This window comes from Polyodon spathula, chromosome 4, assembly GCF_017654505.1.
Source record: "Polyodon spathula isolate WHYD16114869_AA chromosome 4, ASM1765450v1, whole genome shotgun sequence".
Taxonomy (NCBI): domain Eukaryota; kingdom Metazoa; phylum Chordata; class Actinopteri; order Acipenseriformes; family Polyodontidae; genus Polyodon; species Polyodon spathula.
Window position 1 is genome coordinate 17,047,869 of NC_054537.1, and position 13,708 is coordinate 17,061,576.

Here is a 13,708-nt window from a genome sequence, read left to right on the forward strand (position 1 = left end):
TTTGAACAAAGCCAATTATTCAGCAACTTCACATAAGTGTATTTAAAATTGAACTTTAGATTCATGCTTTTAATTTCCAGTTATAAAACAGTGTACGGTAATATAATGCTTCAATTTGCACTTGATCAGGTTTTGGAGAACACACAGTATTTTTTGTCAATTGAATCATACTGGGCAATGGAAAAAGATGCATGGAGGGAGAGTCATCTACAACTTCAGAATATATTAACATATCCAATATGCAGTTTACAATATACTTTACCTATAATTAATGTATATCTTTCTGACATTTTTATTGAAATGTGCACTGATCATTGCTGGAATTTCCAACAGCCCTGGTTGAACCTGTGTGATGGTCCAAGAAATATAACATTTTAAAGTAAACAAACTGTTGCCTACACTGTAATGTATGTAATTGCTGTTATCCTGTTTGGGGGGGATAACCCCAAAACAAAAACAACGACAACAACAACAATAATAACGTATCGGTGTTTTCCAGTGCTAGTTAGTTTTTCAATGTGCTGATTCTAACAAAAAAAACAAAAACAAATAAAACTGGTTCTTCTACATGTAGTTCAGACATTCCATTGTGTGACTTACATTTCTGAAGTTAGGTGATGGCTCTCCACTCTTAAACCAGCTCACCATTTCTGGATTTCTCAACAGGCATATTAAATGTTTTTTTTTATTTATTTTTTTATGTATTCTCTATTTCTTCCAGTTAGTCTTACCAGTTCACAGCTCGGCAGCATACTTTATTAAACTGAAAGTTTCACTTTTTTAATTTACCAATGTTTTACATTATCATGTACCGTGCAAGTACAGCTCATGCAGACATAGTTTCAGCCTACACGAAAAACTTCATTTCCCAGATTGCACAGTTATCTTCTTCCTGTTTTTATCATGTGATGTTCAGCAGCTGCACTATGGCGGAAGTAGAGGAGCAGGTAAGCTATCATTAAAGAATACTATTTAAATAGAACTACGCTTGGAAATAATTAACTTTTTTTAGAAAATCATTCTCTGTGCGTAGATTTTATTTAAAATGCGATTAGTAATAACTGTCTATAAAGGTTACGCAGTATGAATAAATCTTGCAGAGATTATTGTCCTGTCCAATCACAGAGCTTCAGCGTGTTGTGGTACATACAAACATTATTAGTTCATTTGATATCAATAACAAAATCTGTGTTTGTTTTTTTTCTTTCTTTATTATTTTTGGAAAGGTATTAGATTGGCACGTGGATTCTTTGTAGGGTATTGTCGGAAGCTGTGTATCATTCGTGCCTAGGTTTCTAATTCCTACGTTGGTGTCTGTGAGGGTAATTACAGTTCTGTCTTTAGATATTGTTTTTTAAAACAGAACAGCTCAGATATGGTTAACAGCTACTGTAAAATGTGATGTAGTTGTACTAAGCTGGTTTAGCAGTGGCCGCAATTATGGACCCACCCTAGACACTAGATATTATGAAGAACGCCTCTTAAACTTGAGCAGAGATGGAAAAGTGAATCCTCCAAAACCGCTATACCACAGGTTCACAAAACAATTAAAATGAAACAGTAAATAGTATATACATGTCTATTTTTACCATACGTGTTAAATCATAAGTATACTCTTTGAATTCCTAGATAATATTGTACATTACAATACATTATGAAACACGAATGAGGGTCGTATTATATCTGTAGTAATGGGTGTAATATATATGTTGACATTTAATTATATTGCGCTTTTTTTTTTTTTTTTTAGGGACAAAAATCTAGTGAAGAATCCTCAGATGAGTCAGAGGTAAGTTGCACAGTCTTACTGAATTTTAATTGTTAAACATCATGAAATAAAAACAAAAACACGAATTTCCTTTATTTATGTGATGGGCGGATGCGGCGATAACAAACAAGCCTGCTTTGGTGACAAACTTTTCATGACATAAGATAAAAATAACTTGCAGAACTTTACCCACCGGAGAGGTATAATATATAATGATTTCTCATTTCAGCGGTAGGAATTAATGCTGGAAATGTGCTAACAGGTTGTATCTGGGCCAGATTTCTTGCAAGAGGGTCACAACTCTATGGAAATGAGATTATGTAAACTGCATGTGGCAGTAGAAATGTGATTCTTAATCCACCTGCAGTCAAAAAAGCAATGCATTTAATAACCCCCTTACTGTGTTGAAATTATAATTGGTTCACTAAGGATGCTGCCCTGTTGAGCTTCTAAAACATTTTGACTGGGTTTTGTTTTTCTTCATGCATGAAATTATATTTAGTCAAAACCCACTCAACAAGTAATAAAACATCTAATCTTAAATACCGTGGGTTGGTACAAAAAACACAAAGGAACACAATATGGTAATTGCCGCTTATTGTATGGCTCTGGAGGTCTGTTTTGTGTGTTTGGTATATCCATCTGGCAACTACTGCCATCCCATCGTATCAAACTTTGGGGGAGGGAGGGGCTGTAAAAGCGACAACACAATACCTGGAACAATGAACAGCAAACATAAAAAGAGAGTTTTGATTGCCCTGCTCTACCAGAGGAAAAAAAAAAAAAAGTATGATCGCTGTGGGTCCATGACATCCTCAAGAAAAGAAAGTTACGGTGAATATCATCGGCTGATACAGGAGCTCTGGTTTGATGAAAGCAGATTTCAGACCTACTTAATGTTGTATTATACAACTCTGGAAAATCGGAAATTAAAACCACAAACTTTTCTTTCATTTTATTTATTTGTTACGGTGCGGCGCAGCGAAAGTTGAAAATATTTTATATCCTGCGTGCCGCTCCACGGTGCCTCTTCATGTGACCGTCTTCGGCACCGCGTTCGGTGTGAACACCCGTGATGCCCTGACTCCTACCCCAGTGCATGTTACAATATATTCAAACATGTACATGGCAAAAAACTAAACACAGTGGGAAAACAGCTATAAAACAAAAAGTGGCTAAGCTTGGGCTGTGCGTTTCTCCCCTACCAGGAACCTTCTCCTTAACACAAACTTAAATAAATTTTGGTGGGATTAGAATCTCCTAGATTAATCACTACCCCCAAATATATGCAGTTATCCCGGTTACACACGCAGTGATAATCCTTAGCACACCCTGGTTTCATACACAGTCATGAGGGTTCTCCTCCTTTACCTCCAGGCTTGTCGAAGAAACACAAGCCAACAAAGAAGAGCCAAGGGTTTGCTTTCCAGCCCCTTTTTAAAGGCAGGTAACCAAGGTTAATTGATTATCAGTTCTTCATTTGTCACCTGGCCACCTGCTACTCATTCCTTTCAATCAGGCAGTGAGGGATGTTTAACTTCCCAGCCCTGTCATATCCAAAATTAAACATTTGTATGTGCAAATCAAACAAAACCATATTCTTTACAGGGGCAGGCCTCACTCCTGCCACAATAGGTTTGGGTGAAACAATTCTGATAAATTCTAATGTGCTGTAGCTTTAAATTTTTGCATCTTTTTCCTGTAATTTTTAAAAACTTTTGTGGAAGAAAGAAATTGATTTATGTACTGCTTTTACAAATATAAAGGGTCTAAATGTCACTCTGTTCATATCTTAGTATTGCTGCAAGTCTAGACTTGTGCAAGTTTCGCCAGGTTGTCATAGAAACACAGCTAACTGTCATATCAACTCAAGCTGTTGACGGTTATAATCGCGAGTTAGCAGGATTATTAAAATTTAACACAAATTATTGATTTTCTTTTTATGAACGGTTGCTCTGCTTACCCGTGATACTTCCATCTTATGAAAAACGGAAGCGTTCATACCATACAAAAAATGCTCTTGAATCATACATAATCCTAGATGCCAGAGCATTCATTTTCTGAAGCTTCCTTTTAATATGGCTGGGCTCATTTTGGCAGTTAATGTACATTTGAGAGCTAATATTTCACAGTCAGTTGTGCTTTTTGATAGAGGGGCATTCAGTGTTCTTCTTGCTCTTGTAGTTGTATTTGGTTGACAGGTGCTTCTCTATCCAAGATGACCTGATAACCCCATTGGCATGGAGAGGTTTCAGTTTTGTTGTCCAGCCAAGAATGCTTAAAATGAAAGATTAGGTGCCCACAGGTATGCATACGTTATTCTTTTCAAAGTTGTATTGTTGAAAGATGATTTTATTTCAAGGTTCAGTACTGTGTGTAGAGTAATTGGTATTAGGTGTGGGGTACAGGTATTTGAATTACAGTAGCTTTGTGCTATGCAGAATGCAGCTGAATTTATTTTCATCTGGTATTTCTTCCCTTTAAACCATTTCAGCTGTTGTAAGAACACAAACTGATACAACTGTTCACACCAACTTTTTTGTAGTACAATATTTAAAAAGTGTGGTGAGAAGCAGTATGAATATTTTACATACCACTATACTACTGCTACAGCTACTATGGCAACTAGAATACCCGTTCCTTTGTCCTAAATTCTGAGGCATATCTTTAACACCCATTGAGCAGTTGTGTATATATCAGGACAACATGACGCTACTACTACACAATCTCAATATACAGGTGAGTTATAAAGTAATTTGGCCACTTTGCTCTGTTGCGGTAGGAAAACTGTTCACTGCAGAGCATGTGAAGGAACCAAATGAGCAAGATATTTGGACGACCACCATGAGTTGTAGAGGACTCTGTAGATGGCGACTATAAGTGATACTACTTGTACTGCTCAATATGGATAACATACTGTATTAGAGCTTCCATCAGTGACTTTCTAATCGCTCTGTGTAAAAATAAACATTTTAATGAAATCTTATAATTGGACAAGCATTTTAATAAAGTTTGTGTGTCTATATATTCATATAAATAACAGCCATTGAAACATTAAAATGAGAATTGCCCTGTGTGGCTTGACTTATCTAAACACAGAAGTGTACAAGATAAATCGTATACAGATAATAAAGAAAGTTGTGTCAGTTCATGGAAGGTTTGTAACTTATACAGAGAATGAAATGTCTGGGAAATGAAGACGGCCGAATGAGAATAATACAAATCTGTGTGCTTTATAAGTCATATCCCGCCAGGCTTAGTCAGCAAGACATATTTCAAATCAGAAATATATAAACAGTCCAGCCTTCACACATGCCTTCAAAAGCATGCTTATTTGTTTCTCTGGAATGACTACAAGCTCACAGTTTTTTTATTCATCTTTGTCTTCACTGTGATTTCAGTGTTTTCTCACGTTGTTTTGTTCCTATTCTTTGACATTCTAGTGGACTGCGGTGTCCTAGTCCATATCACAAAGTCACTGGCGCCATTGGAGCCAATTACTGTAGTTCCTCATTTAACAGCTTCGTCGTGGAGGGCAGGCGCAGACTTTAAAAGCGAGCGTGTGGCAAGGACTATTAAGACAAACAAAAAAGTAATCTTTTGGTCAGTTATCTTGAGGTTCAATTAAATACTCCTGTTTAATAACAAAGGGCTTCTTGTGATTTTATTGTGTTTTTTGGTAGAAAGGTCTGCCTTTTATGGCACAGCAGACTAACTGTCTTCCTAGGATCTGGGTTTGAATCTGGATCAGGTTGCACAGGAAGAGACTTCGGTGACCTTATCTTAGCCCTAAGTCCACGTCACTACACCCCAACATGATTTGGCTGAATGATGGAATTCATCTTTAAACATGGGTCCGTCAACAATGAAATCATGTACTTCATGGATGGTTTCTGGGTCTTAATAATCCACTTCTTTCACTTCACAATGCAAATTTGAAATTTAAAACTAAAAATACTTTTTTTCTTTAAAAAAAAAAAAAAAAAAAAAAGCTTCATTGCTCCTTTTTCTTATTCACATGATGTATTGTCTAGTGGGTCTGATTTGCAAGGAGATTTGTCCTAAAGGTTCTGTGTTGTGTGTATTGTAAATGTGCTGCAAATCACACATGTTCGTTGCCCATTAAGACAGGACCCAGGACACGGAAATGGAATTTTGTTGTGCTTATCCGCACTTTAATAACACAGAATAAAAAATATAACAAACACAAACAAAAACCAAAACCTAACTCCGTTTTGGAGCCCTGACTATACATTTAACAGGTCCATGACTAACACGCAGGACAGCTAAGCCGTTTACCTGTCACAAAACAAGATAAACCACACAGGTTTAACACAGCACTTACTTTACTTCTGACTGCTCCGAAACAGAGCACACCTGCTTCATACTACTCAGCAGCCCCAGAGTAGACTGGCTGCTGACTATTTATACCCTGCACCTGGCCCTAATTTGCAATAATCCCCAGGTGCGAGTGACAATTTAAACAAAGTAATTAACAAAAATGTGCATTCGCACCTGTTTTTGCCAGGGAAGCTATTAACCCCTTCCCTGCCGCATTACAGTATATAGTGTACAATTTATTTTATTTTTTAGAACCGGAGACATTTTGTATTTTATTTTAGTGATAGGGCCTACTCTATATAAAGGTGTGTTGAGTTGAGTTTGAGGGAGACCCAGTCATCTCTTCTGTTATGCTGCTTTGTGTAAAATTTGTGTACAGTATATAGAGGTCATGGTTCATGCTCCACATATGTATATATTTCTTGGGAGACAGAAATCTTTTTAGGTTGACCTACTGTTAAATATTCGGGAGGTACAAATCGTCTGTTGTCCATAGAAATAGGAAACAGTATCCCTAGTCCCCTGAGCACTACTACCAATATGGTTGCTAAAAAGCAAAACAACACACAAGTGTGGTTTATGAGTGGGAGGAATCAAATATAGTTGTTTAGTGAATCGAAATTATGAAGTGTATTGGCTTTGCCGACTTTGACAAATACTGTACTGACCCTGGAGAAATGTGTGGGATTAATACTGTAGGAAAGCCATGTTTATAGAGGGTGAGGTGGTGTGGAAAAAGTGTATTGGGTTTTCTCTTGTAAAGCTGTGGCACATATCGCTTCCTATGCACAAATTGTATTATGTATATATATATATATATATATATATATATATATATATATATATATATATATATATATAATAATATTTAATTTTTATTATAATAAATTAAATATAATAAATAAGAACACAGCTGTATTAAAAAAAAAAAGACACAGATTTGCATGAATTGAAATCATTTTTTTTTTTTTTGTCAGTTGCAACACCTGAAGTAAACAAGCTGCATCCCTAGCTTTAGACATATTATTTGGTTGCATCCGTCAGCAAAAATCAGCCCAAATGACCTGACCGGAAGCAAAAGGTGTTAAATAATAAACAAAAACCTCTTCTCTTGCATTTCTACAACTTTGTTCTTTACAGCAGGTTCAGTAACAGTACATTGCATTGTCTGTATTTTGCTTTGATATAAAGCTCGAGGTTTAAATGCTTTTTGTAGACATGTTCTGTAGTGAAGGCCTTCCAGGTTAATTCAGTTACTATTTTACCAGGGTGGACCTGCTGTGACAAATACACACACACTAAGCTTTAATTTCCCCCACTCCATGTAAAACAATGAAAATTGCATTATAAATCTATAAGTCATTATTGGTTGACAAAGGTGCCAAGTAGTGACATGGGTTTAACACATTTCCTAATTAAATGTTTTGTCTTAATTGTGTCAAACCTTCACTGAACACAATCTTGTTTTAATTACCACAGGAAGAAGAAAATGAAGAGGAGCCTAAGCTGAAGTATGAGCGCTTGACCAATGGTGTCACTGAGATACTGCAAAAGGATGCAGCCAGTTGCATGACTGTCCATGACAAGGTATCAGATTCGTGTATTATTTATTTTGTTAATGATTTAAATTCGGATTTATTTTCCACCAAGTAACCGTATCGTTCAGTAAGCAATGAATGCATTCTTTATATCATTTCCTGAGCTTGCCACCCAGTGGGAAAATATGAATTTAAACAGGCGAGACCTACACAAGACTTTTGATATGTTAACTACTGTACATTACCATATTTCAAGCTGAGTTTCGGTTTAGAATAAAACCACGCTTTTGAAAGAAATAAGATTCAAATTCAATTATCCCACTAGCCTTAAACCAGGTTTCTTTTTTTTTTTTAAATCCTGAAATATACTCAAAACTTGTATAAACACATGTCTGGCATTGTATTTCTTTCTCATGTCTGGCATTGTATTTCTTTCTCAGACTGCATAGAATAACAACTTTTGAGTTTTGGTTGATCTTTGGCCGATACGGATTATGTGCATGTATTAAAAAAGCCCATATTCAATTTTATCAGTGAGTAAGCTATGGATGGTAGCCATGAAATAAAGCACAGAAATAATTCTTCAAGAGACACACAAAACACAGTGCAGTCATCCAAAAGAAAGAACGTAGAAAAGCTTCATTTGTTTCAGAGTATGTGGCAGTTTCTGTAGGAGGCTAGGAGTGTATGATAAACAGAATACACAGAATAAAGGCAGTTACCAGGCTCACCAGTGTGAAAGCTTTGTATTTAGGGGCCTATAGCCAGCTGCCACAAGATATTTTTTAGCTAAACAAGTTTTAAACAAAATCGTATCTTCAACAGGTATTTACTTTTATTCATGTATTTAGTATGAATTGATCATATTTGATGCAGTGTGCTGTATGCAAACTGTATGTAGATGGATTTGCATTGCGGTATTCCTGGCCCAATTCTAGGCAGTATATGCTGACGTTACAGAAATTAAGAGACCGAATTGTTTGTATCTTGCGGCTATTAGTAGCCTTGAGGACATGCTGTTGCACCTCAGTGGGCCCATCCTGATGCAATACATTTAAAATGTAATAAAGACTTTGGTTTGGAGTGTATTTATTAGTGTTGGGTGCTTTGCAGTCTTTTAGAATGGTGGGTTGAATACATGAACTGAAACTTGACCATAAGAAAAACAAAATAAGACACCTAAATAAATTTCATTGCAGAACTAACATGACTGGCTGCACTTGGCACAGGATTATCATATACATTCTGTAATGTAGTAATAATAATGACTTCCACCTGAGGAAGGAAGTTACAGTATGTAGTCAGCATGTAGTATTTATCCACACATTTTTTACCAAGACATTGAAAAACTGGCCCTTGTAGTTGGAGTCTGCAACAATACGTAAAATAATTAGTAAATGATTAAAATAAATTAAAAAAACACTACAAGATTAAAATTTAGGGCGGTAACATGGACAAAATAATCCTTATTGAAAGTAACTTTCAGGAAAAAGCCATCACAGTTGTGGTCAGTTCCATGTCAGTTAACCATCATGTGACCACCTCTGGTTCATGATTAATAGATCTGCAGTATATACGTTTTGATTCAACTTGAGTAGAATTCCACCGAAACAATGCAGAAACATGAAAATGTTGGTAAATATAATATTTGATGAATATTATTATCAAGTCATTGGTTAATAGAGTCGGTCGTACGTCCCATGTATGACCGACTCTATTCAAGGGAAGTAATGTTAAAACTGTACAGTGCACTAGTAAGACCTCATCTTGAATATTGTGTTCAGTTCTGGTCACCTCGCTATAAAAAAGATATTGCTGCTCTAGAAAGAGTGCAAAGAAGAGCGACCAGAATTATTCCAGGCTTAAAAGGCATGTCATATGCAGACAGGCTAAAAGAACTGAATCTGTTCAGTCTTGAACAAAGAAGACTATGCGTCGACCTAATTCAAGCATTCAAAATTCTAAAAGGTATGGACAATGTCGACCCAAGGGACTTTTTCGACCTGAAAAAAGAAACAAGGACCAGCGGTCACAAATGGAGATTAGACAAAGGGGCATTCAGAACAGAAAATAGGAGGCACTTTTTTACACAGAGAATCATGAGGGTCTGGAATCAACTCCCCAGTAATGTTGTTGAAGCTGACAGATTGGGATCCTTCAAAAAGCTGCTTGATGAGATTCTGGGATCAATAAGCTACTAACAACCAAACGAGCAAGATGGGCCGAATGGCTTCCTCTCGTTTGTAAACTTTCTTATGTTCTTATGTACAACACGCGCCTGTGTAAAGCACATCTCACGTATACTGCCCAATCAAAAACATGACAGTACACTGTGAAAAATGTGACAAAAATGTACTATGCACCTTTATGGTTATTTTGGTAATTTAGACTGATATATTTCTGGAAATAAAATTTTAAAAATCACATTTTGTGCGTATTTACTAAACAGGACTTCAGACGAAAGTTTTGCCTTGGGAACCAATCTCTGCAGCTGATGACTACAATGAAAACAGCATGTTTATATTTTAGACACATTGCAAGTACACTGTCACATATTTTAGATATTTACAAACCAATATTTTTCATTAGCAGTAAATGGTGGATGTTCTACTGCAGTCAAGTAAGCTGCATTAAATTTCATTTTTAATGCCCTACATGTTTCCTCTCGGCAGTTAATTCAGTAGTGCATTACTCTATCAGTGCCAGGGTAGGTGTACACCTCCCTAATTACATTCCCATGTATTTCTATGCTTTCTGCTTTCACTGTTCTTCAGATTAACGGTGTTGACACAACCTAAAAAATCACTCTGCTGTTAACTTGCTGAGCACAGTGCTTTATTTTTGTATGGTACTAAAAAAATAAATAAAAAAATTAAGTACAATAGCAAAATGGGGAAAATACAACAAATTCATGGCTGAAAACTGGGACAATCCAGGGATGCCTGGTAACTCTAAGTTGGCAGCACACAGCAAATCTATATGTGCGCCGTAGAAGAAAATCTCTCGCTGTAATAGTTGCAATTTCTCTTTTCGTTATTTTTTAATTTTTTCAAACTGTTTCATGTCTGAATAGCTGTTATCCCAAAGGTGATTGGCTACTTGTAATTACACTGTGAATACGAAGTCATTACAAGCGACTACGTTAGCATGACCAGGTACTACTGTAAAAATACCTGGACCCCTACATAGGACATACATGTGAAACTGGGGTTACCATATTTCATATTCAGCTGATGTTCATACAACTTCCAGACACTGTATTTGATCGATTGTTACCGTATTTCTCACACTTCAGTTAGAAACATGCGATATGCTGGCTTTTTATTTATTTATTTTTTCAGACTGATGTCATAGCACACTCATAAATATTGATAAATGGAGAAGAAGCATTTGTGGGGTTACAGGCGTCAATGGCTTCTAAACCACAAAAGACAGTTGCCAACAAAATATTTGTGTCGCATTTCTGACCATTTTAGTCACAGTTTAGAGCCCTGCTAAAGTAAAATAACTGTGGAAAACAACATAAATATTACTTGAAATGTAAAAATAAAAGCACTTTAATGTTTTTGAAAATAATAATGTTTACAGTAAAGCACTGCTTTGAGACCATGATTTAAATCTACTTCTTTACAGTCCTGATGTTGTTATTAAAGGCAATGAGAAGTCACTTTCAATATTAAGACCATGCCTGTGTTCAGTATTAGAACATGCATTATACTTTTGAAATTATGGTAATGGATTTTTCAGATTTTTAAAATTATGCATCAGGTTGACAAGATTTGTGATGGTGTAAAATAATTTTTCCTGCCGAATTTATAACGATATTATTATTGCAGATGCAACAGTGGGCTTGATATTAAAAAGGCATTGGAAAAACTGGTCTTAATTATGCCACATGGTTATACATTTCAAAGAGAGCAAACACTCGGCAATACCTGCAAATGTTTTATAACCAATTAAAAATGAATTATACTGATGAAACTCATTATATGCTATTTGAAAGTGGATAATAAAATTCTGCGACTCTTGTTTTGATCTGTCCACAGCAGCTTATAAAGTGAAATATATTTTCCCCCCCATAGACTTTTTTTTTTCATTTTTAAAGCCTCATATTTTCACCAGGGACTGTCTGCACTGGATGACTAATCGCCATGGCATTGGTGCATTCAAGCAGGCCTGTGCGGTGGAATAGTCATACCTAGTTATGTCTGCTCACCTGATGTTTTATTAACCAGTATTGATTTTTTTATTTTTTTTTTACCCAGGGGACTTTTTTTTCTTCCTGAAAAAAGGCAACCTTGCAGGAGTGAAAGACATTGCAGGGCTGAATTTCTAATGCGCCTCTTCTTTCCTCTTTTGTGTGTGTGTGTGTATGTCTCTCTCTGTATCGCTCTGTCTCTTTCTGTGCACCCCATCCTTGCTTAATGCAGCTTCATAATATAAGTGCTTGAATTGGAATTTCATTTAAGCAATTCCATTTTGATAAATCCTTTTAAACCTGATCTTTACTGGAAGGTTATTTTTTTTTTAGATTGTGCAGCTTGGGCTGACATGCTTAGCTGTGCCTGTAAATATAAGCATTTCATTATAGACTGCACTGAAGCATGTTCAGGTGCACTACAGATCCAGGAGGAGGTTTAGGAGCACAGTTTGATTAATGCCAAAAGCCTCACCCTACCGGTTTTTAATTTATATTTGTTACACTCCTGATAGTTTATATTTAAATTCAACTGTTTTATTTATTAGGATGTTTTTTCCTCTGTGGAGCAGTTTACTCAAGGCACAAGCAGCTGCCACTTTGATCACATATGCTCTTATAAATGTACCACTACTATTACCAACTATAGGCATTTTTAAATCATCTTGGGCCTTGTCCTTTTTGCATAAGTTGTTTGCTTGGCTTTTATTTACCTTTCATGCCTTTCTCCATTGGAGGCCTGTGCTTGAAACCACAGCTCAGGTCACAAGTGAAATGAGTTTGGTGGTCTCAACTACAGGCTCTAAGTAGATATTGGGCCATGTCAACTGCCAGTCTGCTTGAGAGCGGCTCAGGACTAACTGGCATGGGGTGTTCAGGTCAGGATGGAGTGTACTCCCAAGGCTTTAAATTCAGAAGTTACAAGCCTTGTGTGCATTTTTAAAACACATGTTATTGTTTCTATTATATTACAGTTTGCGTAAACAAAGATTCCATTTTCTAAGGAATGCCTTCCACCTCTACTCCAACAATAAGATACCAGTGACTTCGGGCATTATAGCCCCCTGTCGGTAACAATAGTCTTCCTTCAGGTCAATGAATTTCCACTATAGCCCTCCTCTCCAGTGTGTGTGTGTAATAGTGTAATATATATATACACACACACACACACACACACACACACACACACACACACACACACACACACACACACACACACACACACACACACACACACACACACACACACACACACACACACACACACACACCACACACACACCACACACACACACACACACACACCCTGGTAATGACACTGGATTTGGTGTGACAGACACAGATTGATTTGACAGTTACCACTCACGCAAGTCAAAAATATCCTGTTTTAAAGACTAAATAGAGGTGGCATTTAGAATAGAGAGGCCCAACACATGCTACTTTCAGTGAAAAACGGTTATCATTATCTGAAATAGCCTTTTAACAGAGCTTGTTCCATTCTGCAGTTTCACTGGCATTCATTATAGATGCATATGGCACCTTTTTCAGCAGGTCAGTCTGTCTAGATGTCTATCTCTATATACAGCATGCCAACTCTGTGTATTCGAAATACATGTACTGTGTATCTTAGATATCTCTACTAAAGAAAGGCTGTTTCCATTTTTTGACACATTGCTTTTTTAAAAAAAATGGGCAGTTTATTTTAAAAACACATTCACAAACACGGGTTCAGCAGGTAGCACCCTACACCTGAAATGATATTGATCAAGCATCAGTCTGTATAAGAAAAATTGCAATTAGAAATTCAGTTTTAAATTGTATTCTTTATTTAAAGAAAAAAAAAGAAAAATGTAAGTAAGTAAA

The 13,708-nt window shown here is 36.4% G+C and overlaps 1 protein-coding gene across 2 annotated transcripts in view; it reads left to right on the top strand.

Moving 5' to 3' along the window:
* Positions 1-900: 900 nt before the first annotated feature.
* Positions 901-13,708, top strand: part of LOC121314237 (vacuolar protein sorting-associated protein 41 homolog) — a 59,000-nt gene continuing 46,192 nt past the window's right edge. For both annotated transcript variants that reach the window (XM_041247272.1, XM_041247273.1), the window contains exons 1-3: positions 901-947; positions 1,751-1,789; positions 7,589-7,696. In XM_041247272.1, coding sequence (XP_041103206.1) covers positions 909-947; positions 1,751-1,789; positions 7,589-7,696 — 186 coding nt within the window. In that variant the 5' untranslated portion in view covers positions 901-908. The remainder of the gene's footprint in view (positions 948-1,750; positions 1,790-7,588; positions 7,697-13,708) is intronic.